Source organism: Passer montanus, unplaced genomic scaffold (genome assembly GCF_014805655.1).
Source record: "Passer montanus isolate IOZ18808 unplaced genomic scaffold, ASM1480565v1 scaffold26, whole genome shotgun sequence".
Classification (NCBI taxonomy): Eukaryota; Metazoa; Chordata; class Aves; order Passeriformes; family Passeridae; genus Passer; species Passer montanus.
The window spans coordinates 9,515,170-9,535,688 of NW_024367261.1; the positions used below are offsets into that span (position 1 = coordinate 9,515,170).

The following is a 20,519-nucleotide window of genomic DNA, read 5'->3' on the forward strand; positions in this document are numbered from 1 at the left end:
CAGCAATTGTACTCAAAGTCTTTGACACTCAAAGTTCCTGAAAGATGGTGAAATAAACACGTGTAAGCAACATTTCCTCCAGGGATTTTTCTTTTTGAGTATTATCAAACAATGAGGAAGCTTTTCAGATTTAGTTATTGCTTCAAATTCTTCATTCTGCTGTTGTTTTTGTTTTGTTAAATGGATTTTTCTGTCAAAACTGTTCCTCCTCCCTGCTGAACAGGTTTTGCTCTTAGAACATGAAGGTGTTGATGTGTAGTAGTTATAACTAGGGCAGATGAAAGATAACTGGGTGAAATCACTAATACAATTTTAAAAATATATTTATGCCAAAGGAAATCATAACTTTCTGTGAGTATTTCAGATGGGAAAACTTAACAGTTTGCCTCCTGTTAGATGTGTGGTTGAGCTTAGTTGGCTGAATTTTTGCACAAGAAAAATGTGATTCAGAAAAGAAGGAAGCTGGATTAATATAACTGTCCACTCCAGCATTTCATAGTTTTTTTGTTCCTCTCAAATTTCTCTGTCTCTGGCAGAAACTAGAAACAATCAGTTGCTGCCTTAAGGTACAATTGTCAGTCTTATAAATTCAGTTCTGTTTCCCACACGTTGTGTGAGCAGAATTTACCTTGTGACATGGCAGGTAACTCGACCACAGTACTTTAGCTTCAGCAAAACATACAAAAAGTTCTGGAAAGTGATATGTTGACAAAACATTTGAGTAGCATGTGAATGGAACGGATGTGTTGAGGAAGCATGTGGGCTTTTTGGTTTGACTCAGATACGCTGTGGAGCTTAGGGTTTGGAGTCTGTTTTGACGTGATGTGATGGGATGGTGAGATGGGTGACCTGAGTCTTGGCAGAGGTTCACATGGTAAAAGATCTCACATTCTCAGAGATCTTTCCATTGCTCTTTCCATTGCCAGTAGCAGTTTGGGGGGCAACTGGCCAAGAAGGGGTCATGTTTCACACCAGTAATCATACTGTAGCTCACGTAATAAATAAGCAAGTGGCAAAACTCTCTTTCCCCCTCTAGTCAGATAGACAGATACTACTTAATTTTTTCTTTATCTGTCTGTTTATCCAAGTTCAGGACACACGTTCCAGTTGGCAGTGAGCAATTGCATGCTGACTCATGCACAGTGAGGTTAGAAATTCGGGAAACTAGATAAACTGGAAACTTCAAAGGCATACAAGTTGGGAGCATGGAGTTCATATGAAGGTCACTTGAACCTAGATCCTAGAGATGTATTGATAGCTGAAGGGGTTTCTGGCCACTGCCCAGAAATATATATCCTTAGGCGAATTGTGTCATCAGATGCTGCAGTCATTTGATGGTGGAACCCTTTCACGCGCACAGAGTAGTGATGCAGCTTGTAGGAAATGTCAGCACGTTTCAGTTTTTCCTGGCTGTTTAGTCTAGGGAATGGTGAAGACAGAGTGGGACAGCAGCCATACACATGAGATGGTGTCAGAAGCAGCAAGTCTCATCCAGGGTGTTGCTCTCGCAGTGAAGAATGAGATCAATCAATCACAGATACTTACTGTGGACAACAAAGAAATAAGGAATAACCACATGGTCTCAAAAGTCACTTGTCAGAGTAATCCTGTAAATTTTTTTATTATTATAGAAAATGTGGCTGAATGCTTCATGTTTATTCTTTCATATCTTCCAGACTAAGTGGCTTCAAGCAGCTGTATCTGTGCAATCAAAGCTTTGTCTCTAAACTTTTACAACTAGTCCAGGACTTCAAACAGTTTTTACTGTTACTGTTCTAGTAGGACTGTCTGTCCAAACACACAGGAATTCACAGCCCTTACAGGAAATCTGATTCTAATGAAGTGATCAGTGCCTAAAGACAGTGGAGGAAAGAAGTATGGTAGGTTGACCTTGGCTGGCTGCCTGATGCGCACCAAGCGGGTCTCTCACTCCTCCTCCTCTCTCCCCCCAGGACAGGGGGGAGAAAATAAGATGAAAAATCTCGTGAGTCAAAGTAAAGACAGGGAGATTGCATATCAGTTACTGTCACAGGCAAAATGGGCTCCATTTGGGGGAAGTAATTTATTGTCAATTAAAAATAGAGTAGGATAGTGAAAAACAAAGGTAAAACTGAAAACCACCTTTACCCTTGCTTTCCTTCCTAAGCTCAACTTCACTCCTTCATTCCTGACTTCTATTTCCTCTCCCTGAGTGGCACACAGGATCAGGGAATGGAGGCTTTGGTCAGTCCAAAACAGCTCCTCTTTACCATTGCTTCCTTCCTGTACTGTGTCCTTGCTCCAGTGCGGGGTCCTCCCATGGCAGACAGTCCTTCATGTACTGCTTCAGCATGAGCCTTCTCCACGAGGTTCTGTCCTTCAGGAAGAGCCTGCTTCAGCGTGGGTGCCCTGCAGCCATCATGCCTTTGAGAAAACCTGCTTCTGCGTGGGTTCTCCTTCACAGGCTGCAGCTCCTGCCAGGAGCATGGGCTCTGACTGGCTGCCTGTGGATCTCTGCTCTCGTGTGGTTGTCCCTATAGGCTGTGGGAGCACAGGTGCCTCACCGTGGTCTTCCCCACAGGCTGCAGGGGAATCTCTGTTCTGGCTGCTGGAGCACCACTTCCCCCTCTTTCACTGTTTGGGGCGGGGGGGGGCTGCAGGGGTGTTCCTCTCACTTATTCTCACTCCTCTCTCACAGCTGCTGCAGTTTTTTCGCCCTTCTTAAGTATGTTGATAAAGAGGTTCTGCCAACTTTGCTGATGGGCTCAGGTTTGGCCAGCTCAGGGTCCATCTTGGAGCCATCAGGAAGTGGTTCTGTCAGACATGGGGTCAGCTTCTGGAATCTTCTCTACCCCTGCAGCACAGCCACTAGCTAGACCTTGCTATGTAAACCAATAGAAGTGAAGGGGATGCCTTCAAAGTTCTTAGTTTTTGGAGGGAATGCCTACCTCTTTTGGAAAATGACAACTTGTGTCTTGTTGCTTTCCTGACATCATTAAGAATTGGTCCGCGTCTCAGATGGGTAGCAGAGGAAACGTGGAGAGACCTGAGGCAAGAGGAGCATGTTCCTTTTAGGTCTGTTAAGGAAGTAAGATTACACCTTCAATGTGGAAGAAAATACAATGACATTTAAGACAGGAATAGAGAGATAGATTGTTTCCTAAGTGTGCCTTGTTGCTGGGATGCTGATGTCAAGTCAGAAAACCAAAGGAGAGCAGGAGGGACCTCTTAAGATTAAGCTTGACCTTCTTGGACAAGAGAAACACGAAAAAAGACGTGAGGGGAACAATGTGATGGAAAAAAATTAAAAATGCTCTTCAAAAGTATCTGCCAGAAAGTCACAAGGAGTTGCCATAATGGGAAGTTTCTGGAAGTTGAGAAGTTGCAGTCACAGAGTTGAAGTGTTTGTGTCTCAAAAAATAATGAAGGAAGATTTGAAAGCATTTGGATCAAATTTACATCTTAAGATGAGAAATAATTAGAAGTAGCTATAGTACAGGTGGTGATGTTGGCATCCAGCACAGAAGTAGAGGAAAAGAATTGTTCATGTAAGAAAAATTTGGAACTTGATTTAAACTGGCTGTGAGGTTCGTTACTCCAATAGTCTGAGAAAATATGAGACAGATTAGACTGAAGAAGATGGACCAGGAATATTTTACTCAGTTTCAGCTGCAGAGTCACAGGTTCAGCCTACTAGAGTTTCCCAGAGGAAAGTAAAATTGTGAAGACAAGGAGATGACGTGAATGTAATCAAAACCAGAGTGAAGTGCTGTCATGACTGCTGGTGGGTGGCTGTGCTGGGTGTGCTTTGCTTGACCTGCCTGCTCTAGAGAGATTTATCAGGGATGTCAAGCTGCAGTTTTACTTGGAAGTTGTATGTCTTAGACCTGGAATTACTTAAAGTTATTAAACAAAACCCTCAGACCAATGATAATTTGAATAGGGGGAGGTGCCAGAGAGAACAAATTGCACAACCAGCTTCCATTCTGCTGAAAATAGTATCTGGCAGGTCTTTGCAATGGTTTTGGCTCAAAATGAACCTCGATCTGTCAGTTGTCAGCACCGTGCCTCCTTTTAATTACCTGGACTAAAATTACATTTCATTTGCAAACACTGGAACTCAGAATAATTGCGTCTGTTAGACATACTGTGGTAAAAGGCAGCTAAAAAGGCCTCACCATTCAGGCAAAGTGAGTCCCTCAGCTTTTGGCTTGCCCAGCTGAGCAGCCAGAGAGGAAGCGCGTGTCTGGCACTGACTCCAAAGTACGGTGAGATCCATTTTGTGCTGGATTTTTACACCTGCTTGCTGCATGACATTCTTACTGTTAATTCAAGGTAAAGAAGGGAGAAAAAGTATCATATTGATGGCAAACAGACCTAAGTCTACATGGTACTCAGCTCTATACTGCAGAAATGTATAGCTGAAGGAGTGGACAAAATACATATGCTGCAAAAATGCTTGTGAGAGGACACCAACAAATACAGCACCTTTGATGTGGAAACAAAAATAGGTCAGTTATGCCTGAGCCCTGCCGTACATGGATAGGGGCATGCCAGTAGGCTTGCCAGGGATGGGGAGCAAAGCTGCGGGGAAGTCTCTGTAGCAGCACAGTAGGCTGTGAGGAGGGCAGAAGAACATCTGGGGGACTTCCTGGCATGGAAGAGGGAAATAAAGTAAGTGAAAATCAGACCAGCTCTGTGGTCTCATAGCAAAAGTGGTGTAAGAGCAAAGAATAGGGATGAGGGTGGCTGGAGAGGAAATCAGAGACAATGTGCTGGGCAGTAGGCAGGCCATGGCACCGACTGGAGCTGCACCAGGAGGTAGAGCTGCTCTAAAGGTGGCTCTGGGACTAGGAAGCATCTCGCTACTCACAGGTCCCTAAGAGGCTGAGATCTCAGGAGAACAAAGTGCCTGAGGAGATCAAAGGAAATGAGACTGAGGAGATCAGAAGAAAGGTCCTGACCACTTGCAATTCAGATACTTGCTTTCTGCTAGCACACACTGTATTTCTGAATATTTCATTGTTCTCTTGCCCCATCTTCCCTGTACATCTCATGCCAGACTGCTTGGCTGGTGTTGGTTCCTCCTTAGTGACTGACCCTTGTAAATATCTTTAAGATGTACACCTGTGTATCAGGATAGGTGCAGAATCCCACCCACTTGGTGGGATCCCCTTTTCTTGCTGGTGTCCAGCTGCAGAAACATTGTTTGCAGGACCAGCTGAGAAAACTGCCCTGACTGCTTGTGGTATCCTCAAATCCAAAAGTCTGCTGCCCCTGCAAAATCTGGCAGCAGTACACCTATGCCAACCCATAAGTGCCAGCTGGTGAGACGGTGCCAGTGGGTCATGCCCAGGACTGCCCTGGGGAGTGCTGTCCTCCAAGCAACAGAGCTTCCTCCTTACCTCTTTCATTGCCAGTCCAACCTGCCCTTCCCCTGGAAGCTGATGGCATCTCTGCAGAGAACTGGATGGCTAAGTCTGAATGATGAGACTTTGCCATAGTCTTCATCCTCTTCTTTGCACAGAAACCCATCCATTCCTTCTGAACGTCTTCACAGATCAGTCGTCTCAGTGTCGTCAGGGCACCCACCAGGGGCAAAGGCTAGCAGTGCAAGTTGAAAGCTTTCAAATTCTTAGTTCCTCAGGGATTTAAACATGCATAGTTAGAGCCAAATACAGCCTTTGCAGAGCACCTCAAAGTGATGCTGCATTGCATCTGTGCCTGCCTGTTGTGGACATGTTAAAGTAATCTGGACTGTAACATAGGAATTATTGTTCAGGGTAATCTCACAACACATTAATCAAGTAGTGAGTTCCTTTGGGAGGGTAGGGCTTGTTTCACCATTTTACTTGGAATAAATGTATTTAAATACAGATTTACAGTGCAGCCAGTGCAGTCAAACTGTTTTGAAGCACAGACTGGAAGAATATAAAATGTACCCTGTGTATAGGCAGTGAAATCCTAGATAATGTCTATTCTTCTCATATCTCAAGTGAACACAGGTCCACTAAAGAATATGGACTGTTTTAATCTCCTGTAGTAAAGTGGAATGACTTAAATATATCTGAACGTTCCCATTATGCCCATTTCATAGAGGCAAGATTTAAGTGGTTGCCAGATGTTATACCATCCTGAGTTTCCAAGCTTAGGTTTTTTTGCATTTGTATATTCTTCCCACTTTCTGCAATCCATCATTTTGGAAAGTTATGCTGGTGGTTTGATTGTTTTGAACTTGCAAACCCCTGACACTATGCTTGCAGTTCCCTGAGACACAAAGGTAAATCCAGCCCTAGAAACCCCAGGGGATCTCTCTGCATGGGCAATGATGTGGGGAAGATGCTACAAAAATGTCTTTGGAAAGTCTTTACAGCTCCTTGTGTTGCTATTCCACGAGGAAAATTTGTATGCCATGGTCTGCAAGGCTCTATGGGTGAATAACTGAATCTGCTAGATTTACACAACTACTTTTTAGCCCTGCTTCTGTGTTAAAACAGACCTTTACAGTGCCTTTTTATGTGGAAATCTTGTAGCTGGGTGTGGTGGGGAAGCCGCTTGGTGACTCATGCTGCAGGGAATTCCCTGATGAATTAGAGTATTTTTACTTCTGGACTTGTGCGCAGTTTCCTTCAACGCTGGAGCGAGCAGCCGATAAGAGCAGGCTACAAAGGCCCATTCACCGTTCAGCCACCCCATGTTAAAACAGGGTGTTTATGCCTTGCAGAGCTGAAAATCCACTCCACATAACATGTAGGTTCACAGCATTTTTGTCATTAGCAATCCCAGGTGCTTCAAGTTACACAGCGACGAAGAAAACAAGGCGGATGGTGGTGAAGCACACACAGAGCAGGGATGGCTATAAATAACAGGGATGGGTCTGTAAATGTCAGGCTTCCTGACCAACCTGGTGTCTTCAGCTGGCAGTAGTGCTGATGGCCACCTGTCAGCACAGCCTCCAGCCTATGGAGAGCGGGTGAAGCAGCTTCTCCTTCCCCCAGCACTACCACTGTCTCTTTGGAGGAGGTGGGATTCGAGGGTCATTCATCCAGCCTGTGCGTGGTCCCCTGTTGAAGCCTTGGCTCTGTTGGGTTAATGGCTGTTGCTGCTGGCACTGAGAGAGCAGGGCACTCCACCAGGGACTCTGCAGGACTGCTGCCCTGCCGTTCCGCACATGGATGTTTTGGGATTATTTCCATTTGGTAAAAGAGCCCTCACAAAACGTAAGGCACTGCTATAATACATTGACCCAGCTTTTTAGCTATATAAAGAACTGTCTTTCTTTTCAAAATATTGCACTATAAATCTTAAAAATGCCAAAACAAAGCCAGGCATTTGGTTTGGAGAAGACACTTCTTATTACTTCGTAAAAGTAAATAGTGAAATGAAAAGGAATGAAATAAGACCTTTGGAAAAGCCATTTTCTCCCTTTTCCTTCGTGCCTCCTCCTCTCCTTCCTCTCCTGACTCCATTGCCCCCCCCCCGTATAACAACTGCCCATTTGGGTACGGTAATTCCAGAGAGCAAACTTTAACGGGAATGCCTGAAATGTGTCTGCTTCAGCTTTGTGTTATGTCTGTAATTTGAATTATTTGCATTTTGGAAAGGTATAAATTGCTCTGGTGTACTTGGGTTGGCTGGCGGCCAGGAGGGAGTTGCCTCGGGCCCAGACCAGGCGCGTAGCTGCAGATGTGGCAGGCGTACAATGGAAACTTTTGTGGGCGAGCAGCCCTCGCTCCTCCAGCACACGCTGACAGGAGGCGGCATCCCGCCTGCTCGCCAGGCTCCCCAGTGGATGGGCACTGGGGTAAAACCATTTTCTCCAGCATAGACGGACTATCTTGAGGCTTAGGGGTCCCACAAACCATTCCAAAGCCATTATTCCTTTTTTTTTCTTTTTTTTCTTTTTTTAATTTCAGCTGAACTGTTTAAACCTGCAAAACATGTTTACTGTAAAAGGTTGACGTAGTGGTCTAAGGTTTCCCTCCTGGAGCTGGTCCCAGTCCGTGGGCGTTGAGATTTCCCTCTTGGTTCACCAGACGTAATATGAGGAATTGTCTTTCTTTTTTTTTCTTTTTTTCTTTTTTTTTGGTCTCTTGCTTCATAACAACTTTTGCTCCCTGTATTTTGTTAAATGAAATGTCACTAGGTGTTAATGAGTTGTCTATTCCCTACTTCTTCCTTCTCTTCCCTTTCCCCTCAGTTGCCTATGGTCTGGACAGTCCCAAGGGAATTTCTTGGAGTAAAACCCGTATTGTTCTTCCTAGCTTCCAAAGACGAGCCACGGCTCTGGATTTTTTATTTTTATAATAGTTTAGATTACAGCATCTAAAATATTTCTGAACAAACTCCTTTTGTCATCATAAAAATTTTAAAAATGCATAAAGGCAGTGCTGCATGAAATAATTGAAAGAATAGCTGGAGAGGAGTCATTTTGTATTTTCCTGAAGTATCGGCAGGAAATAAAAACCAGAAACCTGAATCAGATCATTCGTCTTGCAAAGCACAAATTAAACATAGCAAAAAACCTGAACTTCTGGTAATCCATTTACAAAGGCAAATTGAACACATGTTAACTACTAGTCTGGACGTCTGTAGGTTTAAATAAAAACAGCCCAGCAAGCCCCTTCCAAAGCAGAAGTTCCTATATTTCGCAAAATGTGTGATAGTGTCAGCGTTGTGTTGCTTTTATAGCTGATTGAATTAATTAGGGGTAGGGAGGGAGTGCTACAGAGGATGGAGATAAAGGAAGCTGCTCCCAGACAGGGGATGTGTCTTGGCTTGCTGAATTTTGGTCAGGGTTTTCTACTGACAGCCCAGGGGAAGCATCTGTTGGATAAATTGTGAAGTGATTGCCAGTCCTCCCAAGAAGCCTACTTCAATTCTGGCACTCTCCAAAGGCATCGTTAAGGAGTCTCAAGCACAGTCTGGCTGCTCCTTCTCTCCCTGCAGCTGAATGTGGCAGTACCAATTAAAGGGATTCCTCTTCCAGCATCATAGGTTAAAATGTAGGAAGAAACTGAGGGTAGATCTGCTAATTGTTTTTCTATAAAGACCTGCCAAATTCACTGTGGTATTTGTGCTGCAGCCTTCATGTTGTGCTTCTTTCTATACATTTAAGAGAAAAGGGTTTTGGACATTAAAACAATCACTGGGGATAGTCCCTCAGCAGCATTCCTTTCACAGTAGGACAGCTGTACACAAAAATATTATTTACAGACATTTGTAATAAATCAGGCAGTTCTAAATGCATCACCTCCATCCTGGCCATGAAAGAGAAAAGAAAAAGAAAAAGTACCATTCACTCTTTTACCTTTCAGAGGGCTTTTTTTCTAAGGCAGGCCCACATCCATGTGACGAAGTTCAAAATAACAAATATTTGCATTTGCATGTCCCAACGCTTCAATAAATGTACAAAAGAGATGACATAAAGTCTCCGTTTCCACTTCATTTCAGTAACATCTGGTGGGACTCGTGAAGCTGCATGTGTCTCCACTGTCCAGATTATCCAGCAGTCTGCTTATGGCCTTTCATTTGTGTTTTTCTAGGCCTTCAGAATGGAAACCTTACATTCTGTATTACTTTTCTCATTTCTTTCCTATTGAGATCTGAAGATGCAAGGAAATAAAAGTTCACCTTGTTTTCCAGTGATTTCTGTATCAGTAATGTGCAGGAAAATTGACTGGACAAAGTCAGTTTCCCCCAGAAAACATGTTCCCAGAAGACGTTATAGTTGTGGCTTAAATCTACATTTGCGTGAAAACAGAAATTCGGTAAATTTGAAGGCCCCAACACACCACTAAAAGCAGCTCCAGAAGTGGGACCACAGTAGCTGAACAAAACCAACTTCAAAATGGAGTCTAAAGTTGTGTTTCCAAGCATATGGCTTTGCCTTTTGACCCAAGTAGCAGAATTATGACAAGCCAGACTAGGAGTATGTTAAAATCAAATCCTGCATGGTTGAGTAGCTTCCTTAATGCTACCTTACTTTTTGTATTGTTTAATATTAATATTGAATATGACTTAGAGCCTAGGTAGTGTTCAAAAGGCAGCATAAGTATGAGTAATGTTGTCTGAAAGTTCAGCGAATTGAGATGTAGAAGAATTGCATATTTTGTCCAGGCTAGTGGCAGAGCAAAGTCTCAGTGGCTGCCCCCCATCATGGTATCATTCACTCTGGATTGTGGTTCTTCCCTTCAGAAAAGCTGAAGGGGCTCCTGTCACAGGTGACCCAGATGGTCTCTTAGTTGGGCAATGCTTTGGACAATGCGTTGTGAGAGCTCCTTTTCACATAAGCAGTGCCCCTTCAGAGAGATTGTTTTTGTGAAAGTTGTTCCTTTCTTGGCTTGGGAAAGGAAAAAAGGAAAGAACTAGATATCTTTTTCTTTTGTCTTTTAGATGGTCACCATGTGTGGGAAATGGAAGCCAAAACCGACAAAGAAATGTGCAAGCCAGTAAGTCTGCCTTAAATATTTTAACATCAAGATGAAAAATATATATTGCCTTCTCCAGCACTGTTGCTAAAGAGGGATTTCCAAGGCTTTGGCACTGAAACAGAACAAGTACTTAGGCCTCCCCTCCTGGAAATCTTTCTTTAACGTGAGCATGGGGTAAAAAGCCTTCGCTGGAAGCTATCCCAAAAGTAGGAGAGACCATTTGGAAAATATTTTTTCATTGTCCAGGATGGGCCAGTTCCATCTGCTCATCTTTTGTCTTGTGGGGTCAGTTCTTTCTGCTGCTCCCAAAGCAATTTCTGATCATTTTCCTTGGCTTTCCTCTCTTCAGCAGGACAAACATGAGTCCCCTCACAGGATATCAGCTCCACATTGGAGAAGTGTGGCTCCCTCAGCTATGACTCTAAGTGGGAAGTGCATCCACTATTCCACGTCTGCAGGCATATGCAATACTTGCAAACCTGCAGGCAAACAATTTAAAGATCTCAGCCAAATTCAGGCTAAATGCTAAGAAGAGAATTCCCTGTTACTCTTTCCAAAAGCACCAAGGGAGGTTTTGATGGTCATTGCAGATTCACTGTGCATATGTGTGAGTTGATGCCCTAGAAGCTAAGTCATTCCTTAGCCCCATGCAGGAGTATTTGGTTTCTGACAGTGGAAGATCATTTGCACATTCTCCAGCCCTTTTTCATGTTGCACTGTTGCAACAATGACTCTCCCATCCACAGAAGCTAGCATGCTTAAAACTCCCTGAGTTGTTATTTTAAAATATATTTCACTGTGGAAAATGGAAATATTTGAGTAATGCTGTCCTAATGCCTTTTAAAGGAAATATTGTTAGGTTCAGATACATCAGGGATGACCTGCCAACCGAGCTGTTGTGCTTTCTCCTGCTCAGTTAGAGACCACAATTTGATTGTGGTCCCAGATTCTTGACAGAGGCAGGCTGGATAGAGTCTTGTGCATATGCAGTATCATATTTGCTGTCCAAAGGGAAGAAGTAAGGGCTAGTGATTTTGTAAAGATCTGAGCCATACTAAAATAATTACCCCACTTCTAGAGTCCTTGGCAAGGACACTGGGCATGGTGGGAAGCCATCCTTGCCCACAAAGCCACCAGTTTCCCTTCAGAGAGTGTTTCTCTTCCTTCCCGGGGCTAGCTTTTCAATACTATTGTACAGCTAGACTGCCTTAGTTGTGCCTTGACTTTCTGAATTGTTGCTTTTGCAGAATTCATTGGTGGTTGAGATACCCCCTTTCCGCAATCAGAGAATTACCAGCCCTGTTCAGGTCAACTTCTATGTCTGCAACGGGAAAAGAAAGAGAAGCCAGTACCAGCTTTTCACCTATCTTCCTGCTAATGGTAACAAAACAAATTCCTTATCTCTGCTAGTAAAAGTGAGAGATAATGATGATACATGGTTCTAATAATTCTTTAGTAATTTGAATATTTTGGAAGTATACCTGGTGCTATGGGAGTGAGAACGAATCCAGGAGAGCTGCCTTTGTCTCTACTGCCCATACAAGACACCACCTCTGCAGATTATTTCCATTTTCATTAGTGGCAGAGGCCTGTTGAAACAAGGACTTCGACTTTTGGGAGATGAAGAGCCACAGCACGAACTCAGATGCTTGTGAAGGCACTGAGCTCTCTGCTAAGCTGCTGTCAACCCTTTCTAACCCCAGAGGGTAAATTGCATTCAAATAACATCTCTAAATTCACACCACAATATTTTAAGCATGCTGGGCTCTGAGCTGGAGATGGTGTGTGGGTTCCCCTTGCAGTCATCTCGCACCTTGCTGCCTTGCACAGAGTGAACATTGAGATGGACAACGTGGGTAGAGATCGGAATGCTCCATGTAAAATGCTTCATGGATGGGAAATATTCAGAAACGTGTGACAATTTTTATTTTTTTTTTAGCTTATATTGGTAGCTGTGAAGTGACAATAAAGTCACTCATGATAGCTGAATTCCAAGCAGGCTTGTATGAAGATTTTAATAGATAGTAAATTCAGATTTTTTAAAAATTATTATTTGAAATGGCTTTTTTTACCAAGAACACGCTGGGGGAAAGCAGGAAAAGAAAGGTGGTTGTTTTGTTGTTGTCATTTGGAAAGCAAGAGGAATTAGAAAAAAATATTAAGCTATGCTTTTTTGTAGACTTTCCAAGCAAAAATAATCCTTCTGTGGGAAATACCAACAAAGCAATATTCAAGTCATGCCACATGACTTGAAGAGACATGCTAACTTTTTGTAGGTGAAATCCCATAAAGTACACATTTGCAATTTCACCCAGTTAGCATGCGTGCACTTTTATTGGGACTTAAATTAAAAATAAGAGTACAGGAAGCCTGACATGGCAACGGAGAGCTTATTGCATATGTTCTGTGTAGCTATGCTTCACTGAATCAGCCTACTTATGCAAACTTCATTCCCAGTGGGGATGTCTGTACATTTAAAGACTGTTCATCTCTTAAATTGTAAAGAAAAAGAGTTGTTATTCTCTTCCACAACACTTTTCAGCAACAAAAATCAGTTGTTGAGGCAGTCAGGTATTGCCTTGTCACCCAAGTTACCCTCATAAATATTTCAGATTCAGGCCTCTTCTTAGCTGCTGTTTATTAAGCAGCATCTTCCCTTTGGCCTTTACATAGGCCTTCTTTTACCACTGTATTCTAAACCCGGGAATAGTGTGCACTCCTGCAGAATTGGCTTATGCTATCTCTATTTTCTGTTTGGAACATTTGATGTGAAGAGATGGGAATACATACTAGTGACAGCAGACTTAGTGACAGCAGGGAACCAGCCTAGGCTTTATTCTGCAAAGACATCTTTAATTATGGTAATTGTTGAAAACATTAGGAATCTTGTTTAGTCTGCTGTACTAATTTAAATTCAAGTGAAATCTTTTAATTTCAGCATGAGGAAACCTGAAACAAAAAATGCAACACCAGGGTAGGGTAAAGGAAAGCAGGTATTCCTAGTAAATATTCTTTCCTTCCTATTTGGGTCTCCATTCACATTCTCTTAATACATATGTATATGTGCATATAGCTAATTGAAAAACATGTTGCGTTCTTTGCAGCCTCTCCCATAGCAGAGGTAAAAGTGAATGTGCTTCTGCAATCATCAGAATTAATAGCGTAGTATGTTTTTATTATGTTTGCGTTGTAATGCCTTGTGTTACAGCTGTAAGGTTTTGCCCTTCTGTGGCTGGTATTTTTTTCCATTGTGCCTTTCAAAGATAGATACAATCGCCTCCGCTATGTATTTAGAAACCACGTACAGTGATTGAATCAGTCATTTATGCTGCTGTATTTCTAGGAGTCATTTTAGGCTTCATTTGATTTCAGTCACAACATTATTTTACTGCTTCAAGGCGTTGTAGAAAACCAAAGTTTAACTCATGCAGAAAAAATTACCTGACTCAAGAACCACTGGGTGATCAGTGTAAAAAAATCTAGATGAGATAAGCATGATTTTGGCCCAGGTAACACTTTCTCTGTTGTTTAAACAAATCCCACAAACAGAGAAGGTGTAGGGTTTTGACAAGCAAATGTCAGAGTGATCATGAAGTGTAAGATGTGGTTTTACACAAATGAAACGGTATCCTGTAAGCTGCTTCTTCTTTTTCTTCTTCTTCTTGTTCTTCTTCTGTGCTTTAGGACTAATCAAATGCTGCATTTCAGGGCCTACTGTAGTTTTGCAGGTATTTCTGTGTGAGGGAGCTTTTAAAAGCTTCATGATGCACATCAGATATATATTGTACAGCTCAACTGGACTGTGCCAAAGCAAAATACCAAATGTGGACTAAAGCCTAAATATTATGTGAACCCCCTGGCTGTGCTCCTGGGGTGGGTGTGGGCACACACAGACCAGTGGTAGAGCCATGGGCTTGCTGTGCAGCTCCCACCCCCTCTGCGGGGCAGTAGGGGCTTTTTCCCGTAGCTCCTATTTCTCCTCATTCCCTAGGGGAAAACAGCCAGTGGATCCAGGGACACGTGACCTCACTCATCCCACCTCCCATGGATGGTCCTATAGCATCTCCATGGAGTACAGCTCTGTGACATGCAGCCAGCACAAGCTGCCATCTCCAGCAGTATAATTTCACCACCACAGGGCTTCTTCGTGCTGTGGAGGTGTGGCAGGATTGTACCTTCCCTGTGTTAGCTGAAGTGTTTGGCAGAGCAGGGACTTACTTGGTCTTCACCAAGTTTCTGCTTCAGAAATAAAAAAACTGCTATAAAAATGAAAATCTTATTGCACTGTAAATGAAAAGTTTAAGTAACAAAGCAAAACAGAAAATAGATGCTTTGCAAAAGGAGCCAAGGTCTTGAAAATAGGCTTGCCTTAAGTCTTTGGCTTGGGATAGACTGTAAACCTAAGTACTCATAATCCATATTAATTGAAATTTTGCTTTACTGTTCTGCTAAATTTGAGCAATTCCTGAATCCTGTATTAGCTTAAATTGTACATAAATGACTGTAATGTCATTTTTTTAGTGTTACTTCAATGATACATATCACTGAGAAATTGCACATCAGTTTTGTCCTGGAGCCTGCAGGCTTGTAGGCTCTTGAGACTCCTCCACAGACATGCCTGGTGCAGAAATATAAGTAGTTTCCATACCATTCTGGCACAGGGAAATTCCTGCAGGTCATATGGTAAGTACTGATAACATTTTGCATTGCCACATCCCATCAAAATTTGAGGAGAAAGGCTCTGGACCAGACACTGCAGTCAGAAGTCTGAGCAGAGCACAATGAGCAGACCCTTGGATGATCATCTCCATCACGTGCAGCAGAACATTTTGGAAAGCCACGTTTCAGGGTTAAACTAAGCCGGAGAGTCTGAAGAAGAATACAGGCATGTATGCTGTGGTTCCAAATCCTGTGCTTTCATCTAAGAAAGCTGAAGGAGTTCTCCTGCTCAGAAGACTTTAAACAATGAATGATAAGGATTAGATTTCTGTCTGTTTGGATTTCTTTTATGTAGGTACAAAAAAAAATAGAGGAAATGTGTTCAAGAACTTATTTTTGCAGATAGGAGTCAGTGCTCTCTATGTTTTCTGTTATCCAACCAGTATTGATATCAAGAATGTTGAACACAGGAAAGTTTTTCTTTGAATTTTATTTAGACAAGTAGTGATATTTGAATGACCAATGACAGGCTAGTTTGTCCAGGAAATATTTAATAAAAAGGAAAAAGGAAAGTTGATGTGTTTCTTCTACTGGAATGAAAAATACGCTTTTGCAAAGAGTTGATGATAAAGTATTTCCAGTTTCTGTTTCTGTCAGGCTTCTTAATTTTCAAAGCATTATTAAAAGATAATTTCATTGCTTCTGGTATTTATTAAAATGGTGTTGATATTCTGGGTAACTCTTACTTTGAGATGCGTTTCGCTACCCACAGGGCCAGATTTCCAACTACACAGGTTTCACACACAGATACAGCTTTTCTGCAGTCCCTTTGCCTCCCTGCAGTCATCTGCACAAGTCTCCGAGATGTTGAGCTCTTCTGAAAACCTGGCCACAGTGACTTGGTGGGGTTGGAAGTCCTTTGAATCTGTGGGTGTGTAGCTGTGCCGAGAGCCTGCCTGTGGTGACTAGATGTGCCTCAGTATTGTGGTTTACAGCCCAGTGGCACAGAAGTGAAGCTCTTAAAATTGTAGAATAGAATTGTAGGATACCTCAAGTTGGAAGGGACCCATAAGGATCATGAAGTCCAACTCCCCACTCCTTGCAGGACCACCCCTTGGTGTACATCTGAAAAGGGTGTGTGCTGCCCATGGCATATTGTTGTCAGCATTCTGCTGACTTACTGCCTCTGCTCTAGAATTATCCTCTGCCCACCATACAGATGGGTGCAACACTTTTCTCATGGCTGCATTGAGCAGCCATGCCTCTGTTTCACCTCAGGTGCACCTTACACCCACACCTCACTCCCTAAGTTAAAAGATGACATCAGCCCCCTTAGCAGAAATGAGGATGCAAAGTGTTGCCACTCTAATGTGACACAGCATGTGGCTTGTGCTGATTGTCTCCTGACACCTCTCACTTCTCAGTATTTGTTGTATTTTCCTGCTTGAGGTCGGCAAAATTATTGGCCTAGTCCTTTATGCAAACGATGGTGATTTGGGGGCTGCTGGGGAAGCATGGCCAATGCAGGGCCTGTGTTTAGCAGGCACTGTAACCAGTGGCTGGTGCAATTCCACCTCAGCACCACCTCAACAAGGGGACGGAGCATGGCTGTGTCAGTCTTGGAGCCTCAGACCTGCTGGAGGTGTTTTCATCCCCAGGAGCATCTGCACTGCTGCAAAGCCAGCACATGGCAGGACAGGGCAACAGAAGGGATGGGGTGAGAGGTTGGCCCCAGGGGACTTTATTTTAGGTGACAGCATGAATCACATTTACTCATTTTTACACTATACACTGACACAGTTTATTTAGTTTTGGCTACTCAGTGCCTGATTTGACATTTAGCAGAGTAATTAAAAGCAGGTGAGGTTTTGTCAGAGTCCTGTTCTCATTTATGACAATCACAAAATTCATCATCATTGGGTGTATGAGCCTCTCCACTCCCATCCAGGAGCCATGGGAGGTCTGTGGAGGAGCAGAGTAGGCTCGTGTTGCACTCACCAGCATTACACCCTCAGGTCCTGGGAACCCACTGGAGCTGCCCATGCTTCATGCACTGCCCACACTTCATCCATGTGACATCCATTTTCAGCAGTCAGACAGAGCCCAGCCACATCTGACCTGCACACAGAGTCTGTCTTGATCTGTGTGGAGGCATATGAGGAACGCTGCCTCTCTGTGGTGCTCCATCTTCACCTGGAAGGCCAGGAAAAAATAACCTGTCTGATTGCCCTGAGAAAGGCAGGAGTGGACAAGTGCTCTGTAGAAGCCCCATGGCTGTGTGCTGATGGCTGTGACCATCAGAATGATCATCCCTATCAATTAACTTCCAGTGCATAAAATTATCTTTTGTCAGTATCTCAATTTTCAAATATTTCCCTTCAGATGAAAAAAACCCAGCCTGTAGTTTTGGTAATTGAACTCCTCTGCATGAGCATTTTGAGGACTCCTTGCCTTGCTTCCCAGTGACTTCGCATGCACGCAGGGATAAAGTCAGCACTGGTGGTGTAATGTTGTGCAGCATCATCACAAAAGACCTCAGCTGGGTGTATTTTAACATCTGACAGACGTGACATAGAAAGCCTTGGCTGGTGCAGACTGAGTGTTGTGCACAGTTAAGTGTCCAGTTGAAGGCAGCAGTGGAGCTGCATGCTGCACCACACTGTGGAAGGAGCAGCAGAGCAGCACAGGTGGGCATATCACAGGACTTGATTTTCCTATTCAACACTGGAGGATTGAACAAAGTGTTATGCTAAAAAATTGTGCCTTTTAAGAATTTTTATCTCTTTCTTTTGAAAGAAAGCTAATGCATAACCTTCTGTACTAGTAAAACCCAAAATGCCCTCCACCTACCTTCTACTTCTCTCCACCTGATTTAGCAGGGCATGCAACAAGCTACCGTATATAATCTTCTGTCTCATAAATATGTGTAGAATAACCTAATAGTTTAACAGCTGTTGAAAATCATTTAGCAAATGAGTTAGCTGGAAAGCACTTCCAAATCAGATAATGTCACTGTCCAAGATTATGTGGTGAGGTGTATGCACAAGGTTTCCATCTCCCCGAGCTATTGTTGTATAAAACTGTATATATTCATCTGAACCTGTAAAAATCTCAAAATACACAAAATACACAAAAATACACAAAAATCTCAAAATACACAAAACTCAAAAAGGGCTGGCAGGTAGGCAGTCATCTTTTGGAGTTAGATCTCCTTATGAGTAGCACCAGTAGTAATGTACAAACAAGAGAGGGCAAGTTCAGATACTTGTGCAGATAAAAGTTGCACACACACACACACGGGTGCTCCCTGCAGTGTCGTGATGGCAGGGGGCTTCCTTTGTGTCTGAGTCACCATGCACTGGATTTAGTAACTAAAAGCAAAGGCTTGATAGCAGCTTGACCTTTAAGTGTTTTGGTTTAATAGGTGCCTGGGGAGAGCACCAAGTTCATAGACAGCATCTGCACAGGTCCCTGTAGTTGACTGTCTCACAAGATCCCTGAGACCGAGTGCTCGTCCCTTGTCACTGAGGTTGCCACTGCTGCACATATGTTGGCAGGGCATTTCAGAAAGTTTTGCTTAGCCACGCTGCTCAGGTGTTTCTGAAGCAGGGATTATGTTTGGTGAGGACAGCCAGCCCCTCGCCTCTCCCCAGCACTGGCTGCTCCACAGTCAGAACAAGGGGTGAGGCCTCAAGTATGCTGGATCCAGCCAGTACTGCAGCAGCAGCCAGGATTTTGTCTTTGCACAAATCCAGAGTGGCTGAACTGCACATGGAGATGTGTCCACATCCCTAATTAGTCCCTGGTCAACCAGCAGCAAATCAGACACAGCAGCTGGGGTCACACACAGTGCTGTGTCTTCTGAAGGTGTGCTGCCAGTATCAAAACTGACTGACAAGGAAGGATTTCAAAGGCACAAATGGCCTTTCAGAGCTCAACTCAGTAATGAAGATTTAGATAGCTAATTTCTCAGCTCTCTTTGAAAGTCCCATCCCAAATTCTTACCAATTGCCAGACATTTAGTCCAGAAGTTGAAGAAATGTGTGTGTGCACATGATGAAAAAAGTAGTGTTTTGATTTTCATACTCTTAACTAAAATCTGTGTGCAGGTGCCAGGCAACTACATCATAGTCTACACCATGAAAGGAAGCTATTTTGTTGGATAAGTTCAATCAAACTTGAGAGTAAAATAAATATATTTTAGTGCTATAAATGTCTACACTGACAATACTGCATGGAAATGGGAATTTGATAGCTAAATGTTAATCAGAATAATTGTTTCTTTGATAAGATTTTATTTTTTGAGTTCACATATTTTAATAGCATTCCTCCCCCGCAAAAAATGAAAAAAAATTAAAAACACATCTGGATTGCTGAAGTGCGAAAGCAAACACACACTTATTAGAATTGTCAAAAAATATGTATAGTTTATATCTGAGCACTTTCTGACTCCCTTTACTGAATGTGCATGATTTATTATTTTTCTTCTAGGTTTGATATATTAACTTTTTACCTGCTAGAAAGGCCTTTCATTTAAATGTGGGCTTGCAGAATTGGCTGAAATATTTCTCCCAGATTCAGAAACACACAGAAGGACCATTGTCTTCCACCAGTGCCTTGGTATGATGTCATAACCCTGATCTCTCTGAGTAAGAAGCTTTGATTTATAGCTAGGGCTGTTGCCAATGCGTGGTTCTCAGAACTTCATATTAAATTAGATGACATAATGACATGAGTTCAGAGTCTAAGAAGGCATCACCAAACCATTGAAAACCAATTTGAAATTAATTTGCTTATCAGACTAATTTAGAACAGTGACTTCTGTCATATTTTACTATTCAAAATCAAGGACTGTTTAAAACAGTCTGTCAGCTGACATAATGCATTTTGAAGTAACAGGCATTAAAAATTTCACTGTACCAAACTTGCATTCATTTTTACCTTTTTAGGGCAAGGGCCAGATCTTTCAGCACTCTTAAATGAATAATGTGGCTTCTGAGTCTCATCTTTTGTGTATACAATTTTACAAATTCTGGCTTTATTGCTGCAGTTTATTATAGGTAAATCTCAGTGTATCGCAAATTCAGTCACAGTTTTTTATTTTAGCCAGCTGAGAATCTGCAAGGCTGGGTGCTACCTCAGCACCATGGAGCAGTTCTGAGACAGAGCAATTTTTGCTGTTTGGTATGGCTCTGCTGGATTTAAGAAGTGACTGTTTCTGCTGAAACTGCTCACAGGTTCTGAACAGCTGTAGGACTTTGCAGTTAATTGCCAGCCCAGGTCTCCTGTGTGACTGACTAGGAGTGTGTCTTTTAGCTGGCAGGGTGTTACCAAGTAATTCAAGATTTGACATATTTGAGCTAGAAGTTAGGCTAATACTGTTCTCTGTTAAATATTAATCCTGAGAAAATTAGCGGTGCTGTCTATGTCACATTGCATCTCCCTCTC

General features: G+C 42.7%; 1 protein-coding gene across 6 annotated transcripts in view; it reads left to right on the forward strand.

Annotated features, from left to right (window-relative positions):
- Positions 1-20,519, forward strand: part of NFATC1 (nuclear factor of activated T cells 1) — a 110,618-nt gene that overhangs the window by 54,024 nt on the left and 36,075 nt on the right. For 5 of the 6 annotated variants that reach the window (XM_039712260.1, XM_039712263.1, XM_039712262.1 and 2 more), the window contains exons 7-8: positions 10,375-10,430; positions 11,660-11,792. In XM_039712260.1, coding sequence (XP_039568194.1) covers positions 10,375-10,430; positions 11,660-11,792 — 189 coding nt within the window. Of the gene's footprint in view, positions 1-10,374; positions 10,431-11,659; positions 11,793-14,403; positions 15,644-20,519 lie in introns of those variants that run through there. The other variant, XM_039712264.1, reaches the window with a different exon arrangement.